This window comes from Miniopterus schreibersii (assembly GCF_964146895.1).
Source record: "Miniopterus schreibersii genome assembly, chromosome: 2".
NCBI lineage: Eukaryota > Metazoa > Chordata > Mammalia > Chiroptera > Miniopteridae > Miniopterus > Miniopterus schreibersii.
The window spans coordinates 155744129-155771176 of NC_138102.1; the positions used below are offsets into that span (position 1 = coordinate 155744129).

General features: G+C 41.2%; 1 protein-coding gene across 2 annotated transcripts in view; it reads left to right on the top strand.

Annotated features, from left to right (window-relative positions):
• The window catches only part of ITPR2 (inositol 1,4,5-trisphosphate receptor type 2), a 405501-nt gene that overhangs the window by 346240 nt on the left and 32213 nt on the right, over positions 1 to 27048 (top strand). For both annotated transcript variants that reach the window (XM_081129350.1, XM_081129351.1), the window contains exons 53-55: positions 8221 to 8351; positions 9438 to 9603; positions 20085 to 20245. In XM_081129350.1, the coding sequence (XP_080985476.1) occupies positions 8221 to 8351; positions 9438 to 9603; positions 20085 to 20245 (458 nt within the window). The remainder of the gene's footprint in view (positions 1 to 8220; positions 8352 to 9437; positions 9604 to 20084; positions 20246 to 27048) is intronic.

The following is a 27048-nucleotide window of genomic DNA, read 5'->3' on the forward strand; positions in this document are numbered from 1 at the left end:
AAGCTCCTTCTTGAAGCCTCCTTGCCAAAGCCCAGATACATAATGTCTCCCACATCCCCAATTTGAGGTTAATCTGAACCCATACTGGCCTCTCCTGATCTCGACTCCTTCCCACATGATCACCGTAATGATCCACTTTGGTGTGTTAACTTGGGGACAAGCATCAAGTTCATTTGTGAGCAGCTTGCAGAATCTGTCACAATCTCAGATTTAGGTCTAAAGATGCTGCTTTGCTTTTATCAATATCCATGATTTTTAAAAAATCACAGAGAGGGATTTAAAAAACTTGGACATGATTTAAGTAGCTGGGTAAAATTAAATAGCTAGATAAAATTAAATAGCTCTTAGGACCTTTGGGGCACCTTGAACGTCAATTATTATCACTAGTATGTATCTTTTTTCTATTCAAAATTTTTTCTCCTTAACAGAGTATGAAAAATAATTTTAAAATTTACTTCCTTGTTAACACAAATATTTTAACAACATGGATCTAACATACATAAATAACCCTATTCCTTGCCTTGCTCTTCTACATCTGAATATTACTTTAAAATTATTTCCTTTATTTTAAAGAAAATATACTTTAACTATGGTGTGATTTTTAAGAACAGAATATTACTTTGCCAGTGAACCAACAGCAAAGCTAGTGTTCCGTTCCTCCCACCAGTGTCTAGAACAGTGGCTGACCCAGGGGCCCCTAGTACAGCGGTTGAGCTAGTGATGCTCTTCCCACCCTGGGAGCTGGAAGCTCCTAAGGCACCGTGAGGTCACTGAAAGAGCGTAGTCTCCTGGAGTGAGATCTTCCAGATCATACATGGTGTAAACATACCCCAGGTCATGGCTGCCCAGCTCTGTGCAATTCTATAGATTTTAGGCTTTCCACCATTCCCCAGGCATTGTTGTTGAAGCTCCACCAGGCATTCTATTATAATTGTTTCATATACTATTACTAACAGGGACATTTTGGTCTTAACATTGAAAAAAATGAAGTGAGCCCTAGCCAGTTTGGCTCAGTGATTAGAGCATCGGCCTGTGGACTGAAGGGTCCTGGGATCGATTCCTGCCAAGGGCACGTACTTCAGTTGTGGGATCGATCTCCGGCCCTGGGCAGGCTGTGTGCAGGAGGCAACCAATGATGTGTCTCCCTCACATTGATGTTTCTCTCTCTGTCCTCTCTCTCTCTGCCTTCTACTCTCTCTTAAAAGCAATGGAAAAAATATCCTTGGATGAAGATTAAAAAAAAAAAGAAAAAAATGAAGTGAATATTTTTGTAAAACAGGAAATTAGTTGGCTGCTCAGTACATCATTTGGCGATGATAATAGTAATAATTTTTAAAACCTTGTGTATTCATTCATTCCTCCGTACATCAATATTTGGTGAGCCTGTACGATGAGCCAGCCACCATGCTAGGTATTCAGGACACACTGTTGAGTAAACAAGCACGGACCCTGTCCCTTATGGAACTTATAAAACAGTGGGAGAATCACAAAAAGATATAAAATATGATGAGTCCTACAAGTGGTGCTGTGATATAGGTAATCCCAAGAGAGCCTGGCTGTGGGAAGATCAAATAGAAAGGCCTCTCTGAGGAGGGATTATTTAAACTGAGACATGAAGGAGGGGAAGGAAGCAGTCAGGCCAAGAGGAAGGAGAAGCGCATCCTGGTCGCAGGGAGCAGCATGTGGAGACCCTCAGGCCTGTTCGAGGAGAGATGGATGCGGGTAATTATCCTCATATTATAGGTAAAAACACTGCAGGACCTTAAGGAAGATCACATGGCTAGTAAATCAATCTAGATCTCTGATTCCAAAGCCTGTACTCCAGCCTTCTCAATTTTATTGCCTCCTAATTAAAGGATTGATCTCTATAAATTATTTCTTCCCTGACCCAAATTTAGAGATTGTTAAAATTCTGCCTTTCCCCGAGAATGCATACTGTGTTCTTAAGGCCATTTCTTAAATACTCTCGATCATGTATTTATCAACTGCAGTTAACCCCTTCCCCCCACAGTCCAGGGGATATTTGGCAATGTCTTGAGACGTGTGTGGTTGTCAAAACTCTGGGAGGAGTGCTACTGGCAGCTAGTGAGTAGAGGCCAGTGATGCTGGTAAACACCCCACAATGCACAGGACGGCTCCCACCACAAAGAATTATCCAGCCAAAATATCAATAGTGCTGAGGTTCAGAAACTCTGTTCTCTTACAGAGTCTATTTGGATATTAGTTTGTTACTGAATACAAATTTGTAAAAGGCTTCTCCTAAAAACTTCTACAGCCTCTTACTCGCCTAAAATATTACACAAAGAACATAACTTCCCCTTTCTCTGTGGACAGATGGGGACAATCCTTCCAGGTGTATTATTCAAGGAGCAGAGTCTCCATTTTTTTTAGGCTCCACCTGAGATGGGAACGGTGGGGAGAGGCCATATCATTTTTTAGAAAAACCCCCAGCATAGGGAAGAAAGGATAGTGGAGGAATTTCTGCACTGGAGGTGTGACAGACATTGTTGGGAGCCAGAGATGGTGGCAGTAGCTTTTCACAATCAGGAATCATTCCTAAATCGGTATGAAAAGCTACAGGAATGCCTGTATCGAGCTACTCTTTCTTCTGACCCCTTTTTGCATTTGACTTGGCAAATAATAAAATTTATGTGATTGAAAATTCCATGGATTTAATCTTCTAGCCCTTGCCCCCTTTAAATTTTGGCCACATGTATTTAACTGCAGTAGTAGAGTGAAAGCTAGAGCCTGGTGTTTGCTGTGCGGCATGTGTCACTTAGATTTAAAAATAACTTTTCTGTGTCTAAGACCAGGATTACATTTAATTTGCAAACCCTAGTGTGCATTTGTGATGGCCTTGGTTCATTACCTTGTGGACAGCAGGACCACATTACAAAGGCCCAGACATACACAGAGGCATAATAACAGCCTCGTGGTGACTGGGAGGCAGTGGCCGAGGCAGCTCCAGCCCATGCCAGTAGGGTCTTTGTCCCAGCGGCAGCGCAGTAACCGGCAACCAACTGTGGTTGGGAAAAAAAAAGAATTTTTATTTCATTTGCTACAGACCTCCCTGACTTCCTAGACAAAAATATTCACTTAAAAAATAAACCCAAATAACTGATTTTCTAGAAAAGTAAGGCCTGTGTGAGGCATTTTATAAAACACAGTCACAGTTATTTTCTAAGTAAAAATCATTTGAATGTACAGAAAGGGGAGGAAGTTCACAGATGTCTAACATTTATGGGTAATTCAAATTGAAAATGTTTTGGTGGTTTACTTTAACGAAAAAGATTGATAAATACCGGAAACTAATCAGCCTCTGAATGCCACTCTACATTTTGGATTCCTTCTAAGTACCCAGTGTTTTAAGTTTTTTTCTATTTAAAAAAATTTTTATATCAGCATTTCCATAATGACTTGATGATAATTAAAGTTTAAGACTAACAAACAAATTTAACTGCACTCAAATTTTTAAATATAGCTCAGTGGCAATCTATTGCTTTCTAAAAAAAAAAAAAACCCATCAAAATGAATAATTTAATATTTTAATAATTTAATTTAAAGCAGAAGAAATAGCATTATTATATGGTCTTATTCAAGCATGTCCAGTATTAAAAAAACACACAAAACTTCGTAATAGAGCAGCGTTTCTCAGCCTCAACACAGTGGACATTTTAACCAGACTAACACCTCAGATAGGGGGGAAATACTTCAGAGCCAATAGAATATATTTTTGTTCCTTTCTTCATATGAAACATTTTATTTCTATTATGAATTAAGAAAAAACATTTTACTAATACTCAACTAAATATGAGAATAACTTAATCCCATGTTGTTCAAGTATAAAATTTGTTGATTATGTTAAAACTATAACTTTGCATAAGATTTTACTGCCATTTATTGGTAATAATGATAATTATGATACCTGGAATTTAATATACCCTATGTCCCAAACAATGTTCTAAGTTCCTTACACGTATATATTTAGCTCTTTTTAAATGTCTCCACATGAAAGTCTGTTTCCACTCATTCTTTCCTTTTGCATGTAAACAGCCATGCCCCTCACTCCTTCTGTAACTGCTTCTGTTTTCATCATTACCCCCTTGCCACCATGAGCTGGACCATTTTTTTTTACATCTGAAATCTTTTCCTTGCTACCATCTGTTCCCCCTCTTCCTCGTAGGTCCTAATTCAATCTTCCCCTGCATTCTCGTGTCCCCCCAAACTAATATCCTGTCATTCTCCTTCCTTTCAGTGCCAAGTGTTTCTATGAAACACTGGTTACACTCTCTCCGCCCCCACACGCTTCTCCTTCACTACTGGCCATCTTCCTGTCCTTGCCTGTGACCTCATTGCTAAAGCCACCTACCTTTCCTGGCTTCTCCTTGCCTTTGGCACTTCTGTAATTCTGACATTTTTTGGTACCTTGTCCATCTTTAAATTATTTCCTTCCTTCATTTGGGATCCCAGTGCTCTCCCAGCTCTCTCGTCTTCTCTAGCTTTTAAAAATGTTTTCTCACCTTACCCTGTAAGCTTAAGAGTCATCGCGAGTGTTTCCTTGTCTTCATCAGAACACCCCACGTCCAGTCCCTCCTTCTGGATTGTCGTTTCTGTGACCTAATGGGACCGTCCTTGGTCAGGTCACCTGCGGCCGGGAGCTTCGCTGTGATACTAACACTGCCTTCCCGCTCGCGCCTAGCGTCCCGCCAGCTCCGTTCATTGTTCTTTCCATTCCCCCTGGCCTTACCCTGTGGACGCTCGTAGCACATCATGCCCGAATGATTGCCGTGGCCGCCTAAGTGGTCTTCCCACCTCTGCCCATTCTGTCCTCTTCAGCTCACCCACTATGTCACCACTGGACTACTTGTCAGAAATCCCTGCTTTGAATATTTCCCTCTCTTCCCCCGACTCAAGATTTCTACCGTGGCCCATGGCCTGCCAGAGAAAACCCAGACTCTCTAGGGCTGCCCAGAGAGCTTGCAGCCTTGCCGTCCACTCCGCTCCATGCTGCTGATTTGCTGTTCATCGCAGCAGCGAGCACTGTTTCTACCTCTGGGGCTCCCTGCTCACGCCGTGGGAAATGCCCCCCTCCTGTTCTATCCATGGGAAATGCCCCCCTCCTGTCCTATCCATGGGAAATGCCCCCCTCCTGTCCTATCCATGGGAAATGCCCCCCTCCTGTCCTATCCATGGGAAATGCCCCCCTCCTGTCCTATCCATGGGAAATGCCCCCCTCCTCCTGTCCTATCCGTTGCATACTCAGGGCAGACTTGGCGTCTACATTAATTAGAGGGACTCCCCTTTGCGTACTCATGGTATGAAAGACTCTCTCCCAATTCTAATCTCTTTTCACGACTTCTGCGGCTTTCGTCGCACGTTCATTGTCTCAGCACCTAAGAACAACGAGTCCTCCCTCAGCATTATCGATAGGTGCTGGGAAACAACGTAAATCGAAACCGGTTTTACCATAAGCTGGTATGAACAAGAGTTAAGTTCCTGTGGCAGCTCATCAACGTTATAATGAAATGATGTTGAGCAAAACGCCGTTATCCAAGGACCTTCGTTACATGTTTTATCTCAAATACTGTTTCACCAACTGGATGGTAAACCACCTTGGCCCTGTTGAAAGTTCTCCAGTGGCTTTCCACGGCGTGCGGGACAAAGTGTAAACCCCTCGTCTTGGTGTATGGGTTTCCCCTCCCCTGATCCCTGCCCGCCTCTCTTCCCACGCCTCCCACGCTCGTGTGCATACACCCAAGGCTCCGTCATCCAGTCTGCCCGCGGTTCCCCAAGCACCGCATATGCTTTCATGCCTGTCTTGCCTTTGCTCGTCCCATTTCATCTGCCTGGGAGGTTTTGCTTCACTGATTATACTGGCCAAACATGCCTCTCTTTCAGGATTCCACTCAGGCGCCACCTCCTTCAGGATGCTTGTCCCTGACACCCAGCCCATGAGGTGCACATCCTTCCTGCCTCTGCACTACCTTGTGATACGGCACTGCCTTTGTTCATCTGCTGACCTACCTTTCCTAGGGGAACAGAAGTTTCTAGGGGCGGCAGCACTTTCATCTTCCCACCTGTGTTCCTAGCACCTAGCCCAGGGCTGTTGATGTAGTGAAATGAGGCAGGTTTGGCTTGGGGAGGCCAGCTGGTTATGTAGATAGGTGTCCACAAGGTGGCATTTACTTAGGTGAATTTGCCATGACTCAGGGCCTGGCTTTCAGCCTGAAGGCCTGGGAACTTGGCTTAACATATTATGAGCGGATCCATCTCACAAAGATAGAATCTTATTAACCAGGCTCACAAAGGCTACTATGTAAAACTGGCATGCCTGTGCACTAGTTATTAAGGAGCGTGTTAACAGGACTGTTGCTAGCATTAATCTGACCTGGGCATTTCCCCCTGTTTATGTGCCACGCAGAAAGCCAATTCTCTCATTGTATATTTGCAGCCAACTTATTTTATTTCACAATGACTAATCACATGAATTGTATGTGGATTTTACTAGCTTACCTGTGAAAGAACAACCAACCTCATTTCTAAATTCTTGGGGGGAGATGGTACTAATTAATAGGTCTTTAGTAAACATGTGTATGACATTGCTGATTAATAAACAAATTGAGATCCTGCCACTAGATAGATTGCTTTCATTGAATGGTGGCAAAGTAACATAGAGACACATTCCATCTGACCTCATTACTGGAAAACCATATTTCTCTTTAAAAATGTTTTTAACTCTCTTACACATGTCTAACTGTCTTTCTTCACATTCTCCCTTGCCATCGCATTAGAACCCAGCACCAGGTGTCCGGGACCTAAATGGCACGTTGCGGACTGAGCTCTCTCCCTGTTTTCTCTGCCTGTCTTGTCTCTTCTGCTGCTCGACTGCTGCCCTACCTCCTCCCCATTTCTCCTTCCTCCAAAAGCAGTGTTATTTCTTCTACTTTCTAAGTCAGAATTGCCTTGCGGCTCACCTCTAAGGCAAGTGGTCCAGCACAGACTCTGCCGAGGCCTCTGAGGCTGCATTTGGTGCCCGCACATCTCTGATTTCAGCCCTTCTCCCACGGTGCATGTTTTTAAAAGAAATAGCTCTGAATAAAGTGAAAAGACTGGGATCCCTCATCCAAGTGATGTTATAATAAAATCAGTTCACAAGAGGAGAACCAGCCTTTCGTAACAAAGTACCAAATGGGCTGTTGGTCCTAGATCATGTAGACAAAATTAGGCTGATTCTTTTTTTTCCCTTTGGTGGTGGTTGTTTCTACACTCACGCCTTGATGGGCTGGCTGTGGCTGCACAATTCCAAAATTCAGCACCACTATGGTTCTTTAATTTTGTAACAAGAAAAATACATTTCTGCTCACTCATCAAATTAGGAAACCCTGATTCCAGTGTCTAATTTAGTTTGAATTTTTTACTATTTGTAATGACTGGGAAATTATTACCAAGTTTGGTAACATTGCCATTCGGCACAATAAGACTAGAAATTTTTCTGTCACATTAGATCTTTTTTCTCTCCCCATTCCTCCCTAAATATTTTCACATAAATACATTTGTATAAAATAAATTGTTCACATAAATACATTGTGCTTCTTATCTGTAGCTCCATGCTGGTTATTAAGAAAGCTTAGACTTTAACCAAATTAATGAAATAATATCTACCTGAAGTTTTAAGCATCTACAATGTGTATGCCAGTCTCTGGGCAAAGTGTTTTACATATCTTAACTATAACCCTCTGAAGGGTTTAATCCGTAAACAAACCTCCCATTTTACAGGTGAGGCTACTGAGGTTAAGGAACTTGCTGGGGTCCCAGAACTGGAACAGACTGGAATTTGAAGCCAGGCCTACCTAGCTTCCTTCTGCACTCTTTCCCCGCAATCCTTTGCTTCCTGGGTGAGCTGACTGTGTTTTCAGGCGGTCTGGCCACAGTCTCCCTCTCCCCACAGCACAACAGTGCTCAGTGAAGATTAGATTTCTTAGAGTTTGTCCTTCTCATGCTGTCATTTTCCACCGATGGAAGAAAAAACGATTCCAGTGGCTTTATCAGTCTGTGTCAGTCATGGACTGCCATGTGTAAAATAGGTATTGTGTGACTTAAAAAAATTGTGTCATGGCACGGTTATGAAAAAATAAACACCCCACCAGATCTTTGGAAGTAGATAATAGTGTATTTTAAACCACAAGTTTGTGGCACTGCTTAATTTGTGTTCTTTTATAGCTGACGGAGAATACGAAGACGGCATTGAAAGGACGTGTGACACTCTCCTGATGTGCATTGTCACTGTCCTGAACCAGGGCCTCAGGAACGGCGGTGGTGTGGGCGATGTGCTGAGGAGGCCATCGAAAGATGTAAGCTGGAGGAAAAGTATTTTTCCAAGAAGCACACAATCAGTTTTTAAAACTCTCGTAACAACATTTACAACATGTTTTTTGTTTTCAGGGTACTATCTTGTGTCGTTTCCTTTAAAAGTATAATGGTAGTCATTAAAACCAATTAATTGTACGCTAGGATTACATACAAATCACTAACGTACTAAAAGTCTATGTTGCTGGCGGAGTTATGAAATGTTTCCAAGTCTGAACTGTGTATTGTGTTACAGCAACAAAATCGTGATTACAGACCTTATAGAGGAGTTGAGTGTTACATAAATAACAGAAACTAGACTGCCTCTTGTCTGTCAGGTTTCTCAGGCATGAAGATTTACTCTTTGCCTCTGAATACGAGTAGCCTTCATTATTTATCCATGATGAACATAAAATTTAAACAAATTCTAACAGGATTTCATATCTTAAAATGGCAAGGCTGAGAAAGTTCCTATTAGCTGCAAAATCTCAAGCACCAGGCTGGGAGCTTGAAAAATCTCAGTTCCCCAACAGGCTAACTGTATCACCTTGTTAATTCATCTAATGTTTCCTCCTCTATGACAAAGCTGGATTACATAACCTCCAATGTGTACTTTAATACTGTTCATCAAGTAGAAATAGCTTGAGCTGTACGTACTTGACCCTATAAGGCCAAGAACAAAACCTACTCCAGAAACTGACAAATCGTTATTCTCCTTGACTTTTGGAATTGATGTTTGTATCTCTTTTGTGCAACTTCTGAGTGTGCAACCTACTGTACCAAAGTGCATTTATCATGGTGACAACGTGGTTTTTGATAAAAAGCAAGTCTCTCCATTGTGGGAGTGGGAGTGGGGGGAGTGTAAGTCTGAGAGAATGGAAGGGGTTCAGGGAGCAGGCTATGAAGCTTTTCTCATTACATTTAAAGGAAATGAAAATAGAAGGTGGGCCTTATTTTTCCTTCTTGGAATAGTGTTTATATTGATTGAACAAATATTTATTGAATATATTCCCTTTGTTAGACAATATGCTAAATCACCATGCCTTGAAAATGTATATGTATATATTTTTTATTTTAAATTTTTATTTCAGGAGCCCTTGTTTGCTGCTCGAGTGGTATATGACCTTCTTTTTTATTTCATTGTTATCATTATCGTTCTTAACTTGATTTTTGGTGTCATCATTGATACTTTTGCTGATCTCAGAAGTGAAAAACAGAAAAAAGAAGAAATTCTCAAGACAACCTGCTTCATCTGTGGTAAGTGTTCTCAAGACACTAAAATAATAGCTGACACTGCCCAGGAGGGGCTAGAATGGTGTTTATGTGTCATGCTTTGGGGAAAATCCTTTCAAAATGAAAGCTGGACAAAATTCAGATTATGTAACTGAGCATTGGACTGGGGTTCTCTGTTCCATAAATAGCTAGAAGAATTACATCCCAAAGCTAGCTTATCATTATTTCTGCAATTTCTATTATTCTCTGACTATTGAACATGTTGCAAAACACCAAAAGGTTCCATCAACTGGTAAACAGATTTTTCATCACAGGAACATATTGATTAAATAACAGGATGATTCTTTTTTATTTTGTTAGATTATGAATCCACTGATGATTTTTCCAGGAGTTTGAACATTTACTCACTGACACTCTGTTTTCAGTTCTGAACTGTGCTGCTTTCTCTGTTTTCTCTATTTCTCTCTCCCTCCACACACTGTCCTCCCTTCTCCCATCACTAGCTCTCTCAGGCCCAACCTTTTCTTTGTCCTCTTCATTCCCTTAGGCTCTACCCTCTTCTCCGCGTGCCTCAGCTCTTTCTGCCTTTCGTTAACTCTGTAGCTGGCCTAGTTACCCTAGAATCCTTTCCCATCCTGGAATAACCCCCAACTCCAGCCTACACTCACCATCTATTTTTCCATGTTGGGCTGAAGAATGGTTTGATAAAAGTCATAATACAAGCACAAGAGCCTCACGACACCATTTTTCTATATTGCTTCAATGGGTCCTCAGTAAATCCCATTCCCTCCTTGGTTTGCCTTTTGTCAGCTGTCTCATTCCCCTCCATGGCTCTTCCAAACCTTCGCAGCCTCTCTCCACTAGTTGAAGGCGTACCAAGTGGTAACATGTAATAATGAGCTATAGTCCAAGGGAACAAACAAATTAGACACGCCCTTCCTCTACCGTAGAATTCAAACACAATATATAACATTGCCATCTAATGGGTAAGGGGAAGTGATAGAGAGGTTCACAGGTTGTGTACCTCTTCAGGCTGTGGTAGGGGGCAGGCAAGAGTCAGGAAGGCTTCTTAGAAGAAATGATGACAGAGCTGATGGTAAGAGATGGAAGGGAGGTCGCCACATCAGAGGGGGTAGAAGCAGAGTGGCCAGCGTAAGGAAAGGGATGCAGGCAGAGCAACATAGTGAGAATCTTCAGTGTTGCCGGAGCTCGCATTTCTGAGCAGGGAATGCCAAGAGAGGTGGTGGACCAGATCACATGTGGCCTTTTATGTTAAAAAGCGTGGACTTTATCCTATCGACTGTTAGGGGATGGTCAACCATTCAAGAATTTTAAGTAGAGGAAGACAGGGTTTTATTTCTGTCTTAGAGCACTGTGGCAGGTGTGGGAGGTCGTTCATGAGGGGACGACACTGGAGAGAGAGTAACCAGGTCGGAGGTTATGGCCATATTCCGAGTGAAAGGTAACAAAACCTTGACTCGGGAAACAGTGGTGGCAACATTAAGGGTAGAAAACAGAATCAAGAAATATTTAGGAGCTAATAAATCTCAAATGGTTTGAAGTGAATACGAAAGGGCTGGGGTACCTGGATGGATGGTAGTATCAACAGTTCAGTTTGAGAACAGAAGAAAAAAAAACAGTTTTAGGTAGGAACATACTGAATTTAGCCTTGGAAATGCTAGAAATGAGGTGTGTACTGAACACCCCAGTGAGATATGCTCAGCACAGAGGTCCACATATGAGTCTGGACCTCAGAGAACGTGTCTGCCGTGGAGACAGTAATCAGGGAATCCTCAGCCTGTATGTGGTAGAGAAAGCTGGAGTGAAGAGAAAGACTTCTGAGCGAGAAAGGGAGATGGAGTTCAAGTGGAAAACATCAGCATTGAAAAGTTAAAAAAGAACATATAGTACAACCATCAAGTCCAAGGGATGTGAGGAGAACCAGGGATGTGTGGCACGTTGAAGCGAAAAGAGAAAACAGCTTGGGAAGAAAGGGATTGATTAGTGACTGTCAAAGCAGAGGAGGCCAGTAACATATGAGCTGAAGTAGAGCCTTTGGGTTTCTCATTTAGGAGGCTTAGTGACTTTAGATAGAGTGGTTTCCAGGAGGGTGAGGACAGATACCAGATTGCACAATGCCGGGGAGGGGCTTCCTGGAAGGAAATTGAGGAAGAAAGAAGAGTCTTCTCTTTATGTGTCTAGATTAGCTGGAGGAAAGCAAGATTGAGATGGAGCCAAGGAAAATGCCATACAATAATTTGGGGGTTTGGGGGAGTGAACCATTGTATTGAAGGGTGAGTCCCACAGAGAAAAAAAGATGCTGCCCTTGAAAAATCTTTCTCTGTCTCGTGGTCTTGCTTTTACGCTGCTTCCTCTAAATCCTTTCTTCATGATCATAATAACTATTACGTCTGGTCACTACCTCCTAAAAGTGGTTTTTTCGGAAGAATGCATCAGTAGGGTGTAAGCCTCATTCTAAGACACGATCCTGTTTCCCATATTCTAACAACAAAAAACATGAACAATATAATAAGGCCAACACTTAACCACCATTCCTGTTCCTCTAAGCTTTTCCTTCATTGTCAAAATTCTCTTTGGCTTTTTATAGTTATTAAAAAGCCTATAGCCTATAAATTTCTTAAAACAGCACCATAACCTTCATCACCACATTGAAATGTTTTTCTCAAGTCTCATCATTAATTTCCTGCTGACCTTTCCTTCTACCTCGAATTATATCACAATTCCTATTTCATCACAATTTCCTATTTTTTCTCCCAACCCCTAGATAAGCAGTTCTGATTTTATCATTGACTCCTTGTCTCTTCTCTCTGCCCTCCTCTTTAACATCACTTTATGCACATTATTGCCAAATATGCCACCACAGCGCCAACCTCTCTCCAGGCTTTTGTCCTTTGTCTTCAGTTGTTGACTGACATGTAGAAAAGTATGACTTCCTGGCAGCCAACGTGATCATGGTATGCCTTTTCATCTCCTCCCTCTAACCCAGCACCTATCCTGACTTCCATATTGCAATGAATGACATCCCATTAGACCTTCAGTTACCTGGACTTGGAACTTCTCCATCGTTTTTAGCATCTGCTTTTTTCCCTTTCCAGGACCCCCAGTTACCATGTGCTAATGAATCTTCTTTCACAAACTTACTCACTGCCTTCCACATATTCCCATAGCCACACCCTGGGGTTTTTTAGGCTCACCCTGGCTCATCCCCAAATGGCCTGCTCAGCACTGCCAGACTAATTTTTCCACTTTGAATTCATCATTTCCTTACCAAAAGTCTATCAAAAGCACTGCAGTCTATGACTCTAAAACTCCTAATTTTCCTGGCAGGTAAGGCGCCCCACAATTGGGCCCCTTCCTGGTTTGCCTACCTTTTCACCCAGTGTTCTCATTTATAGCTCCAGTTATAGTCCAACTGTATTACTCATCTTTAGCTCTCCACGTGTCCCCTCAGTTACGGTGTTTCTGTTTGGAATGCCCAAATCCCTAAGCTGTTGAACTCCTGCCCTCATTCTGAGTCCAAGTCTAATGTCATTATTCCGTGAAGCCGTCTCTGTTCTCACTAACCAGAAGCAAACGCATCTGTTCCTAAATCCCTCAGATCGCCCTTAGCTATATGGTGCTGTAGGTATTCTTGTTGCCTTATCTCCTTTGTTGGGTGCTATTCATTATCATATGATAGAAGATGCATGAATGTTATAGTAAACGTACGTCTCTACTGGTTCCACATCCTGGCTACGTGATGTTGCCAAGTTTTGTTTCCTTATCTGGAAAGTGGGAGATATAAGGACACACTTGGGGGTTGTGGTGAGTATAAATGAGATCTCATGTATTGGGATTCCTAGCTCAATGGTTAGCTGAGTCTAAGCACTCAATACATGTTAATTTCTCTTATTTAAGAAATCTAGACCCGTCTTATCCATTGTTATGCTTCTGTAGCATATATTGGGGATCATTCTTAAATATATTCTTAAATGAATGACTATCCAATTAGCTCCAAATTAACATTGTCTCTATACTCATGTGGTATATAACCTATAAAAGAAAGATAAAACAAGTAAGTACTAAATTAATATGTACTGCATGCAAAAATATCCAGGTGCACTGATTCCCAGATATTCTAATTTTTGTCACATGCGGGGTATCGTTTCTGTGGCATACACATGCCCGCAGGGATACAGGGAAACTGGAAGGCATGGGGGATGTTGACACATGGTCTGTTTCCCAGAAGCCTCATATTTATTCAAAAATTTGAGTCGCCATTTAGGTAATTTAACTTAAGAGTAAATTTAAATTATATTTTTACATTAGTACAAATAAAATGTTGGAAAGTAGAACAAATTTACTATGAACATTTAAAATAATATAGAAACGTTTTTAAATATTAAAAAGTGGTGCATTTTTAGCTGCTAATCCCTGTAGCATCAGGGTTCTCTACTCTCTGCTCTGAAATGACCTTTTGTTCAGAGAAAACATGTGATCAGTGTTATGATAACATATATCTAGATATGCATTCATTCCTGGAATTGCTTACCACATATAAGATTTAATATATACCATATCTTTATATGAATTAATGACAAGAATGATTTAAACATTTGAGATATTTGGGGGCTGTGCTAGTAGCCTATAAAATAGTTGTGATTAATCAACAAATGGTTCTGGGAAGAGTCGGGTGTTAAGTTGTGATCCAAAGAGGGATAACGTATAAATAGCAGAAGAGAGAATCTCCACAGTGGGAGAGAATTGGCTCTGGAAGTGCACCTAGTGACACCCATAGTAGCAACAGAGAAGGTAGATACTGTGACAGGCGATGGGAGCAGATGGGACTTTTCTAGCCTTGAAGGCAATGACCAGATGTTTGAGAGTTATGACTCAGAAAACAATTACTAGTGATCCAGAAGGCAGTCATGATGGGGTGATAATTAGCAGATGACAGAACTGAAGCAGTAAACATAGAAAACAAATTGGCTCTGGTATCCAAGACAATGATTAATTTTGAATTACTAGAGGCTGAAAATTCAGTGAAAGGGAGAAAATGGACAGATCAGGTGTGACAAAAATAACAAAATGGAGACAGGATTTGTTGATAAGTCAGAATTCCTGTCATAAAGATAGTCAGGTTTGTAGAATTAAAGATCTTTCTAGATGATGTATAGGAGATAGATAAAGGCTATATTGTGAGAGAGGGGCTACTTAGTTTTTCTGTCAGTATATTAGTCCCTTATTATCTGTATAAAGTCACTCACTTAGTCACTCAACAATTACTTATAGAGCACCTACTATGGGCCAGGGTATTGCAGTGAACAAAAATAGACAAAAAGCACTACCATTATGGAGCTTACTTTTCAACATATGTATAAGATCAAATGGCGATAAAGGCTATGGGGAAAAGAAAGGAGAGAAGAGGAATGGGGATGCCGGGTGATGGGTGGCTGTGTACCTTCACCTTAGTCGTACCGTGTGGGAATAGTGTAGTCTTCTTTTTCCTGAGAAGTTAGTAGTGAGCACACAAAGCTCCTCTTACTCTTCTTTCTTTCTCCCTCGGTCCTCTCAGCCAATACCCTGGCTTTCATTGTTCATTTTATGCCATTTACCCTTGAACTAGACTATTTACAAATGAACTCTCTGTTTGGAAGTTCCAGCTTCCTACCTAGCACTTTAACTTGGTGGTTCTATAGGCATCTTAAACTCAACACATCTCAAATGAAATGTATCCTCCCTCCACAATCTCTTTTCTTCTCTTACGTTAGTGATATAACCTTCAATTCAGTTAGGTCAGAAAATTCAGAGTCATTCTTGATTTCTCACAAATTTCTCTCTCTAACTGGACCACATCATGCCCTCTTATGCCTCTTACATTTTCATTCCAAGTTCCTCTTCATTCTCTCTTGATTTACTCAGTTATTCTATCAACTTTAGTTGAATGCCTACTGTTTACCAGCTGCTGTGCCAGGTGCTGGTAAGACAAAAATACATCAGACAATAAAGCAGTAGAGCCTAAGATAGAAATCAACAAATTTTCATTGCAAAGTGTTGAGGGGATCAACTAACTGGTTGTGTCTGTGGGAGTCAGAGTGATGGGAGTGGTTGAGCTGTGTCTTGAAGAAGGAATCCCTGGAAGGCAGGAAAGAGACTGGATGGAGGCATCACATTTTCAAAGGATTTAGAGTGTTTGGAGAGTGGAGCAAAGTCAGAGTGATTCCAAGTGGATTTTCAGAGCATGAGTCTGAAGATCACTTCAAGTTCCTTGCTTGACAGGAACTTCATTAACAGAGGTAAATAAAAAGGGATAAAGAAACAGATTTCTGATGAGTTGAGTTTCACATACCCGTAAGCTACCCGGGAGGCAGCTGGAAATAGAAAGTGAAGTTGAGAAGAAAGGTCAGTACTGGGACTAAAGATTGAGAAATCATCAGCATGGTGGTGGTTGAAACCATGGGAACTGACAACAAAGCTCAGAGAGCAAGAATCGATGAAGGTGAGATAACCAGCTCCCCTCTTACATTTCCACACCCTAGTCCCTGGGCTCCACGCTCAGCCTCTTCTCCCACAGTCTTCTTCTAAGTCCTGCCACAGGAAGTTACTGACAGCCCAGCTCTGAATATGCTCCTCTCCACACAAAGCCTTCAGAATGAAATGCAGACTCCTTAGCTTTGTGTTTAAAGCTTATTATGGTTTGTGCCAAATGTACCATTTCTTCGTTTCCAAATGTTCCCTTCTAACCACATCAGTGGAACTGATGCCTCCCCAAACAGGTCGTCTACTTTCATCTCTAGCTTTGCCATGCCATAGCCTCTGCCCAGATGGCAAGAGAACATGGCTTTGGCGTCAGAAATATTTTTATTTAAATACTGGCTGACTTTTCCACTAACCAAAGGTGTTGACTTGAACAATTAATTGAATCCCTCTGAATCTTGTTTCCTCACATGCTGAAAGGTCAAATTGGATTATTGGAATTATAAATCACATATTTAGACATCTTTATAGTTGTCAGCATAAATATGAGCTAAATAAAAATTAAATATCTCCTATTGCCATTCATCTCTTTTCCATTTGCCATAATCATGGCCCAAGGCCAGACATTCAAAGCTCTATAACTCTTCAAAACCATTTAAAATGTACCTAGTGAGAATTCATTTTGCCTTTCTCTAGGCTTCATTGGCAGTGTATAACACTTCAGAATGTCTGTTGTCCGTTTCCTCTGCCACATTATGGATTAATTGATAGTAGACACATTATTTTTATAGCCCTATGTACTTTGTAACAGGTAGATAATTGTTTGAATTGAATTCTGAGAAAATCTACTTCAACATTTTCTCTCTCTTTTTTTTTTTTTTTTGGAGTAACATCTCTGTTGACATATAATTTATATACCTTACAACTCATCCATTTAAAGAACACAATTCAGTGGTGTTTAGTATATTCAGAGCTAGGCATCTACCATCGCAATCAATTTTAGAACATTTTCACTGTCCCCAAAAGAAGCCTCCCCCCTCCCCCAACCTTTTATCCCCTTCAGCCTAAGGCAACTGTTTATCTACCATCTGCCTCTTATAGATTTGCCTATTCTGAACATTTCATATAAATGGAATCATATAATATGTGGTCTTCTGTGTCTTCCTTCTTTCACTTAGTATGATGTTTCAAAGGTTCATTTTGTAGCATGTATCAGTACTTCATTTATATTAATGCAGAAAATATTTATTGTATGGATATTTTGTTTATCCTTTCATCAGGTGATAAACATTTGGGTTATTTCTACTTTTTGGCTATTAATGAATAATGCTGCAGTCAAATGCTCTACCACTGAGCCACTGAACTGTACCCCCTCTGAATAACGCTGCTATGAACAGTTCATGTCCAAGCTTTTGTGCGAACATATGTTGTTATTTCTCGTGTGTGTGTGTCTGTAGAAGTGGAGTTGCTGGGTCATATGGTAACTCTATGTTTAATCTTTTGAGGAACTGCAAAGCTGTTTTTTAAAGTAGCTGTACTATTTTACATTCTCACCAACAGTGTATGAGGATTCTAATTTATCTACATCATGACCAACACTTGCTATTATCTGGTTTTGATTATAGCCATCCTAGTGGGACAACATTTTATAAGTGAAATATTCTTAAGCCATTGAATCAATATTTTATTTAGTGCCAGCTACGTACCAGGCACCATTCTAAGCCATTGGGACCATCAGTGAAGAACAGAGACAGATCTATCTGCCCATGGACATGCAGTAAATGATAAGCGTAATAAGTTCCTGGATAGAATGACATTTCTTTCTTCTATGCTGATTAGTAGACAGGATTTTTCTTGTACGTCATTTTTACCCCTTTACCTTATACTTGTGGTCCAGTTTGACTTAACAACATTGAGATGACTACATTCAGTCGAGATGATAAGCGCTATAGAGAAAGGAGGGGAAATGGGAAAGAATGATTGAGAGTGTCTGCAGAAAGGAAGGGACGGGTGATAGGATCAAATGGAGTGACTAAGTTACGCCACATTGAAAAGGTGAGATTTGAGCAAAAACTTGAAGGTAAGTGAGTTAGTCAAAGAGATACCAGAGAAAAGAGTGTTGTGGACAGAGGGAATGGCTAGTCCTAAGTCCCTGAAGCAGGTGTCTGTGTGCAAAGAACAGCAGGGAGGCCAGTGTGGCTGGATAAAAGTTAGCAAGGGAGAGGATAGTAGGAGATGGTTAGAGAGGTTATAGGGCCAAATCACTTAAGGTTTAGCAAATATGTATCACATGGGACATAGTTATACTCAATAGTTATTCGTTGTTTACCTGAAGGCAGACTTAATTGGGCATCTTGTATTTTATCTGGCCACCCTGTATTTTATCTGGCCACTCTACTTGAGACCATTTTAAGGACTTTGACCTTTACTCTAAGGAGATGAGGAACCACTGCAGGGTTTGGAAAAGAGGAGAGACGCTACCTCATTTAGATTTTTAAAGGATCACCCTGGCTGCTGTGTTGAGAATAGGCTGTAGAGAGTAAGAGTGGAAACAGGGAGCCCAGGAGACTATTGTAGTAACCCCGACGAGAGACTATAATGGCCCAGACCAGACTGGGAGTGGTGGAGGTGGTGAGAGTGATCAGATTCTGGATATGTGTTGAAGATAGAGCCAGAAGAATTTTCACATAGATGGGATGTGGGATGTGAGAGAGAGAGAAGATTCGAGGATGGCTCCTAGACTTTGGCTTAAACAACTGGAGGAATGCCGTTGCCATGGAATGAAAAGAGGCCTGTGGGTGGAGCAGGGTTGGGGAGAAGACTGGATTCTATTTAGGGCATGCTGAGCTGATGGTAGGTCAAATAAGATGAGGCATAGCCATCAGCCAGCTAAATTTTATGGTATTTTCCATTAAAATACCCAATAATATAATTTGAAAGGTCACTCCTTTATTTGGGACAGATTTTGTACTTCCTGAACTTTGTATCTTAATATTGAAAGGGTCTCCTTCATGCCTGAAATGCCACATGGCCTTTTTAAAAAAAATTATCTATCTATCTATCTATCTATCTATCTATCTATCTATCTATCTATCTATCATCTATCTATCTATCTATCTATCTATCTATCATCTATCTATCTATCTATCTATCTATCTATCTATCTATCTATCTATCTATCTATCTATCTATCTGGATGTGTACTTAGGAAAAGAATAGCCAGGATTGAAATTCAATTTCCTGGTTTCTTCTCCAATATCTGAACTGTAAAACCACCAGACTGAATCCCAACATCCCATTTTACTTGGCTTTCTAATTCCTTTTTCCATGGATGTTTTTCTTCATCTCCATTCACTTTCTTTCATCCAGTCTTCAACCTTTGAGAGAAAAGAGTATTACTACCTAGATCCTTTCCTCAGTGTCCATCCAGAGACTGAAAATGTGCCCTTGAAATTGAGCAGAGTGTCCCCTTCCCAGAATGGCCGGAACACAGTCATCTGAGGGGCCGGATGCAACTGCGAGTCCTTACTGCAGTCAGAGCCCAGGCGCGGTGGACGTGCGCTTACCCCTCACTGATCACAAGTTGTTTTGAAGAGATGACTGTCAGCTGCCTTCCCTCATTTTACCCAAGTTCCTGGATAAAATGACTTTTTCTTCTGTCCTGATTAGCATGTGTGCCTTTTCTTGCGCAATCATTTTTACTTCTTTTTCTGTCTTGTGGTCCAGTTTAATTTGACAATTTTGATATGGCTCTATTTGAAATTATCTGCAAATTTTCCATCTATAGTAAGACCGTGTATTCCCGAATATCCATGTGGGGGAAATGTTAGTTGGGAAGAAGTCCATAAACTGTGACCTTTTTTTCTGGAGGCCTTATGTGCTGTGTTGTTTTAACCAAACATTTTAAATTGGCACACGCTTACAGAAAGCATTTTTTTCACACAATTATTATGTTTTGTTGTTTACTTTAAGAAATAAGTGCTGATTAAATGACAGATTGCATACATTGTGTTGCCTGTGTTTTTCAGGGCTCGAGAGGGACAAGTTTGATAATAAAACTGTGTCATTTGAGGAGCACATCAAGTCAGAACACAATATGTGGCATTACTTGTACTTTCTCGTCTTGGTGAAGGTTAAAGACCCAACTGAATACACTGGACCTGAAAGTTATGTGGCTCAAATGATTGTGGTGAGTGATCAGAGGTTTTGATCTGGGACTGTACTGGATTTTGTATGATTTTCCTACCCTACCCTACCCTGCCCTACCCTTCTCCCATTTTGTTAACTTTGAAACGGGACTGTCAATCACCGAAGTAGCGATACACTGGCTAAGTCATCGGTTCCCAGTGAGCTTAGTTATACAAACCAAATCTAAGTCTCCGGTGCACAGGTATTTACTGAAGAATTCTCCGTGCAGTGAATAGCACCATCTGTCGTATCTGTCATCTTCTGACCTCATGCCTCCTGTCACTGCTAATGTCTCAATTTCCCAGATCTGGAGGTTTCCCATTGGCAAATTTGAACAGAAGATTCATACTTTAAGAAATTCCTTGAATTTCAGAACTGAATGGTTTAAGGAAGGGAAGGGTGTAGTGTTCGATCTCAATGGGAAACACTGGCTTTCCGTCAGTGTGCACTTTGCATAGCTTTATTAGCGTTGGTGACATGTTTGCAGTGATTCTGCCACATCCAGTTGCTTGTAACTCCTCATTAAAATTAGTAGCATTGCGCAGAGGGTGTGGTTGTCCACGATTCAAAGTTTCTTCTGTTTCATAGAAGATTAAAGCTGACTGACTTAAGGAGAAGTCAAAGTTAGAGCTTTAGTGTATCCATGAAACACATTTAGTGAGTGTCATTGCATCTAATATAAATTCTCTTATTTTTATAATAAACCTAGCTGTATATTGGATTTTTCCCCCTCAAAATCACTCTATAAAATTGCATTAACTATTTGAGAATGAGGCCTTAGTCTTCTTTGCTGCTCAGTCCCCAGGATAAGATTCAGTTAGCACCACAAAGTGACAGGAGAACCAGCTAACAGTGGCTCTCCAGCCGTCACTCTGGGAGCGTATCATCCGCTCAGGAAGACAAACTGTAATATAGGGAGCCACCAAAGAACATGTTCAGAGGCTACCTATTCATATGTACAAGTTAATATGGCAGTAGTTTACCTTACCTGACAATATTTATGTCACAGGAGACCTAATGTAAATTATATTTTTATAGTTTAGCATTTTTCATGCGTTTTTATTACTGACTTGCATCCTACTATAAGTTGTTTTCTCTGTGTTCTTCATATGATAGTAGACAGAACCAAATATTTTTTTACTCCATACGTCTTTTTCTGTCCTCTCTCCCTTCTAAATTAGGGAAAAGGGTAATCATTTGAGGATATGCATTTATGGTCATTTTTTTATAGTCATCTTGATCTCAAGACGCTTCGGGACCATTTGTGTGAAACATTTTGTTTCGACTTGCTGGGGAGTAAAAACCATGTAAATCATTACATGTGACGCGTGACCTCACATTGCTATACTTGATCAAAGTTTGAGTAAATTTAACTAATATGTACAGGGTTGAGCAAAAGTAGGTTTATAGTTGTTCATATGGAAAAAGACATGCAGGTTATGATTATTCAAGAGCTTTATTAACTCAAAGGACTCGCAGTGGCACCTACACGATTGTACCTAAGTGCACCATGCCATTGGGACTAGAGACAGTCATGGGTTAGGACGGACAGTGTAGCGTGCACCTTAGAGCCCCAAAGATCTGGGCTCAGACTTTGGTTTCATCGCTTATTTTGTTTTGTGGTCTTGGATATTTTGGGTGAGTCTCCGAACCTACCTGAGACTCTGCCTCTTCATCTAGAAGGTGGAAAATTGTTGGGGTGAGATCAAAGAGAGGATATGTAAAAAGTGCCTAGCACAGCACAGGTCCTCAGTAGTTGATAGTTTCCACTGTGACCATCCACACAGAGTGACAGTGGGAGCCATCAGATTAGAGAGAGGTGGGAAAGGGGAGAATTATACAGAGAGGAGAGAGGAGAAAGCCAGAGTCAGAACCTGGGGGAGCTCCCACTTAGGAAAAAGAAGAAAGACAAGTAAAATAAGTAGGTAAGAAGGCAATCAAGAGGGCAGAGGGAGAACCAGAAAATGGAGTGCATCCAGAGCCAAGAGATGAGCAGGTCAGTGTCAGAGTCCAACAGCGTCATTTGCTACAAAGAGGCCATAAAAAGGGACAGGTGGACGTCTTTGGAAATTGTAATGAGGGATTCGCCAGGTGACTCCCTTAAGAGAAGGCTGCTGTGACAGTGTAGACCCATCTTTACCTTGACATTAGAACCGGCATTCTGCCAGGCACCTGTACTTGGATTTTTAAGTATCCATGTACTTACCTGTGTTTCTGTCCAGGACATCCTCCCTGTCAGAACTCTCCAGAACCCTGACAGGAGGGATATGAGCTCACAGCTTATTCCAACATGAAATGTCCCATTCTCATCCAAGAGAACAGGCACTGCTCCTGCATGTAAACGGTCAGGAGAAGGGAAAGTGATATTAAGCTGAAGGCTGATGGAAACAAAAAGCCGTTCGCATGGGAGATTGTTCATTTACTGAAATAGCCTGTTTGAAAAACTTCTAAAAATCTATAGCTGCTGAACCCAGTTCGGAAAATCTGCTACTCCCAGCTCTGAGATTATGGCTTTATAATCCTGATCCTCCTAAAAAGAGAGAGGTTCTAGACCACATAGCAAGTTGAGGCACATCTACAGTGCAATTTAAAGACTTCATTTTTTCTCTGTCCAACCCAGAGGTAACTACTCTTGACATTTGGTAGGAAACCTTCCAGACATCTCCTACCACTTTTATTTTTGCTCCTTATAAACAGGTTCCTTTACCAAGTTGATTTAAGTGCTTGTTTATTAAAAGGGCTTTGAAAGAAGCTATAATTATTCATAACTGATGTAGCTTTCACACTCAAGGATTTATGCAAAAGAAAATGAGGAAGTTCCTTATATTTGTTTCTAAAACCACTCATCGGAATCCTACCACACTGTTTAAGTAAATCTGATTTGTACCTGGGGACCCTTAGGAAATGCCTCCTGGCTTTTGGTGAAACAGAGGAAAAAAACAAGAATAGAAAAAATTTGGGGGATGTTCCTCCCTTCTGTATATTTATTTACTTCCAATGTTTATACTTTAGTGCCATGTCAATAAGGAAGATTTATGCCAATGTGCATTAAAACATACATTGTAAATAACATATTGCTTCTAGATGTTACAATCTAAGGATGTATGTTTGTGCCTCTAAATCCATCCAGTGACAGGGTCAAGATTCGGAAATATTAATAGACACTTAAAACTTTCTCACCCCTGCCTTCAAATTCTAAACCAAGCTGTTCAAATACCCACTGTCTGAGTATCTGAATTAACACAAAGCATCTTCTGGAATATTGTTAGGGGAGATGTGAGTAGATCAAGGTATTTGGGGGAATATATTTTCTTCTTGCAAGAAAGCTCTTGTTTTTTATAAGAGAACTGGTATTTTGAGCTAGTATTTACTGGGAGCAGAAAATGAGAAGGGAAAAGGAAGGACTGTGCAAGAAAGTAAAATAATGAAAGGGAATTAAAAAATAAACAACTGGGGTGGGGTGGTTAAGGGATAAATCTCGCAGCCTGTGCTCATAATGGCCCTTGAGCATCACTAAGCTCCTTCGCTTCTCCTATTACCCAAAGGATGATGACTGAGGAGGAACGAACGAAATAGAGATCATTAGAAAAAAATGCCCAAAGCTTTTAGATGTTGCTCTAACATTTGGGGACATTTTCAGATTTTCAGTGTTCATTTGCTGGGATATGTTAGGGGCCTCTGGGGATATTTATTACCTAATTTGACAAACAGCGGGATCAAAACTGAGGTGCCTGGAAGAGAGGCACCACAAATGTTCAGAGAACTGCTGGCTCCCCCCAGTGTCCCAGTGTCCGGGTGGTACTGGGCCGCAACTAAGACCCTGGCTAGCAACCCTTTGCAGCAACCCTCCCCATGACCATGGTTTTGGGGGGATCATTTCCTCATTTTAGTGCATGACACTTTTCAGTTTTTCTACTTATTTGACTCTTGACTAAAAACTGTTTCCTGACATTGTGTCAATGTCAGCTAAGACAGTTTAACTCATATTTTTGTTAAAATGATAATTGTCTTGACACAAAAAAAATGATTGTAAGTTTCTCAAAGGCCACAACCAGAAATAGAGTAGCTCTTTGTTCTGTGTAATACCAGGGCAGGTTAATATCTGTTATATGTATTAAAAGCAATTCGATCAACATTGAGTTCCTCCCATAGCCTAGCAGCCATGCTATGGGCTTGATATGTAGGATAAATAAATAGTCCCTTCCCTCAGGAGGCTCAAAATGCTTATTGAATGAATAAGTAAAATAATGAGTGAATTGACAAATGAATGGTTTCTTCTTAGCCCTCTGGTAGCTGGACATAATTTACAGAAAGGTGCGTCAAAATAGCTGCGAGAGTTTGGAACATGAATTTCTCATTAGTCAAATGTCATCTTTCCCCCTTTTTTAAAGCAGGAGATCAAGATGCAGCAGGAAGGGTCATGCCTCCTGAACCAAATATAATGAATGCAATATTAAAAATCACATTTGAGAGACAGACGTCTTAATCCCTCTGAGTCCCTCTCACAGCATTTCTCAAGCCCAGCTCCTTCCACACATGCACAAGCCCTCAGGAGTGTGCCTGAGGCTGCTGTCCCAGCCGGGCGGGCCTGTGCATTGGTGGGTGTGTCAGCAGTTTACCCTTAAATGAGAATCCTTCCTTGTAATAATCCATTAAAACCTCAGAGAAGGATTGTCCTTTTAATGAGATAGAAAAAGAAATAGAGTCACCCATTACTTTAGCTCCGTAAGGGATGGAAAGAACTAACAAGTTTCCAGATGTTGTTTTCCGTGTCTAGAACTCAAAATAAATTCTGCTTAGTTAAACCATATTTTTGAACAGTAACTGTTGGGGGGGATGTTTGGGCTCCTGAAAGACATTGAGTCTTCTAAGATTTATAGGCACCCCTCCTGCACAAGCATCGTTTGCCAGCTTAATTTTTGCATTATTATGATGTGTCATCATTATGGAATTATATGTTCTGATTCTATTATTTCTAATTTACACTAATTGTGTAATTGGATCTAATTGAGCCAATTATGTAACTGCTCAGTCTTTTAAGACCTATCTGAAAGACTTTAAACCTTAATAAGACACTTTGTTAAATGTTTACATTTCAGGGCAAGCCCAGGGGGTCTTTGCAGCTCAGAATGCACAATTAAGAAGTAAATGTTTACATTCAAGGAGCTGCCACCTTCACTTTCCACAGTTTAAGTGCAGACATGTGTCTTCAATTTAAGAGGGACCCTTTTCAATTCCCAGCTCTGGGTTTCATTGTCATCGTGGAATCTATCCTGCACATTATTTTAATCTCCTATTTAGTAGTATTCATATGCAGACTATGTGAGTGGCCACATTTTTGCACACACGGTAACATCCTTCTAGTCCTCTACTTAGTTTGTAAAAGAGAGAGAAATGATAAGTAATCAACCATGTGGCTGGGCACAGAGTCGTCGTCTAGAAGACTGTCCCAATGCTCATGTTTTTAGACCTCAGTGCAGGAAGGGAGAGTAGGATTTGAGCCAAAGAGTGTTCTCAGGAAGCTCATGGATGGAAGCGGGATGGGGAATGAAGGCGAGAGGACAGGCAGGTGGGGCACTGCCTCGGAGATGTCATCAGCTATTTCCTGAAACTCGATTCCTGATGAGCTTAACTTGGTGATAGTCCTCAAAGTCCAAGAAGCCAAAAAATGGATTTTGTTACTTTTTGTAATCAGATTCTAAGGAGAAGCTCAGTGTAAAGGAGTCACCTGGGCATTAGATTCTGTTGTTTGACGTTTTAGGATTTTCACCTACAGGATTGGTGGAAAGACTTTACTTATCCCCTCTGCACTTCACTTTACATGCTGATGACATAAGTGTAATCAGCCAGTCAGCACTCAGAATGGAACCATCTGAACCGTGCCTGGGTCCTGTGGGCCTCCTGCTATGCGAGGTCCTGTCTCTTTAGTTGCTGGATCATGGGGAGAAGAGGGAGGCAGGGATCCCAGAAGAACCTAAGCAGAGAAGGCTGCAGGGTCATGGGGGGAGGGGAGACTTTGGAAGGCTTGGGACAATTGCTAATTTGCTAACTAGGAAATACTGCAAAGGTTTAGCAACTAGTATAGTCGTATCTCTATGTAAAAATAAGACTTTTCTTGTAGAGTTACTGTGAGGATTAAATAAAATCATGCATACTAGCAATACTACTGCTAATTGCCTGACATTTGATGAATGCTGACTATATTCCAGGTGCTGTGCTGAATGTTTGACATGCACAATCTCTTTTAAAGCCTCGTAACAACCCTGGGAGGCAGTCTGTTATTATTATTACCCATTCTACACATGAGGAAACTGAGGCTTATAAAGGACCGGTAACTTGCCCAGAGTTGCACAGCTAGCAGAAAGGGATGCTGCGCCCTTCAAGTGGCAGACACATGCAGGTGGTCAATACATGTCCTGTTGTTATTTGATGCTGTGGGACAATCTGTAAAGCTAGAAGCAGTGGCTGCTTTGAGAGCAGGCCAGGCCACTGCAGCCAGCACTCTCAGCAGCGTGCCTCGTGCTCCAGGGCAGGGAGCAGAGCTGGCTGGGAGACGAGGTCAGCTGACCACCCTGCAACGGCAGGAAGGCCCGAGAGGAATTCTAATGGGAGCAGATGTACCCGTTCAGAGCTGGTGGGCAGCTGCAAGCTTCCCCAAAGATGAGCAGCATTACAGCTGCAGTTATGACGACGGCAGGTGAGGAAGATAGAGGCTGCAGGACATTCTGATTTAACTCAGCAAGCATTTACCGGGGAGCACGATGCACGAGGCACTGAGAGAAACAAGAATAAACATCACTGCCC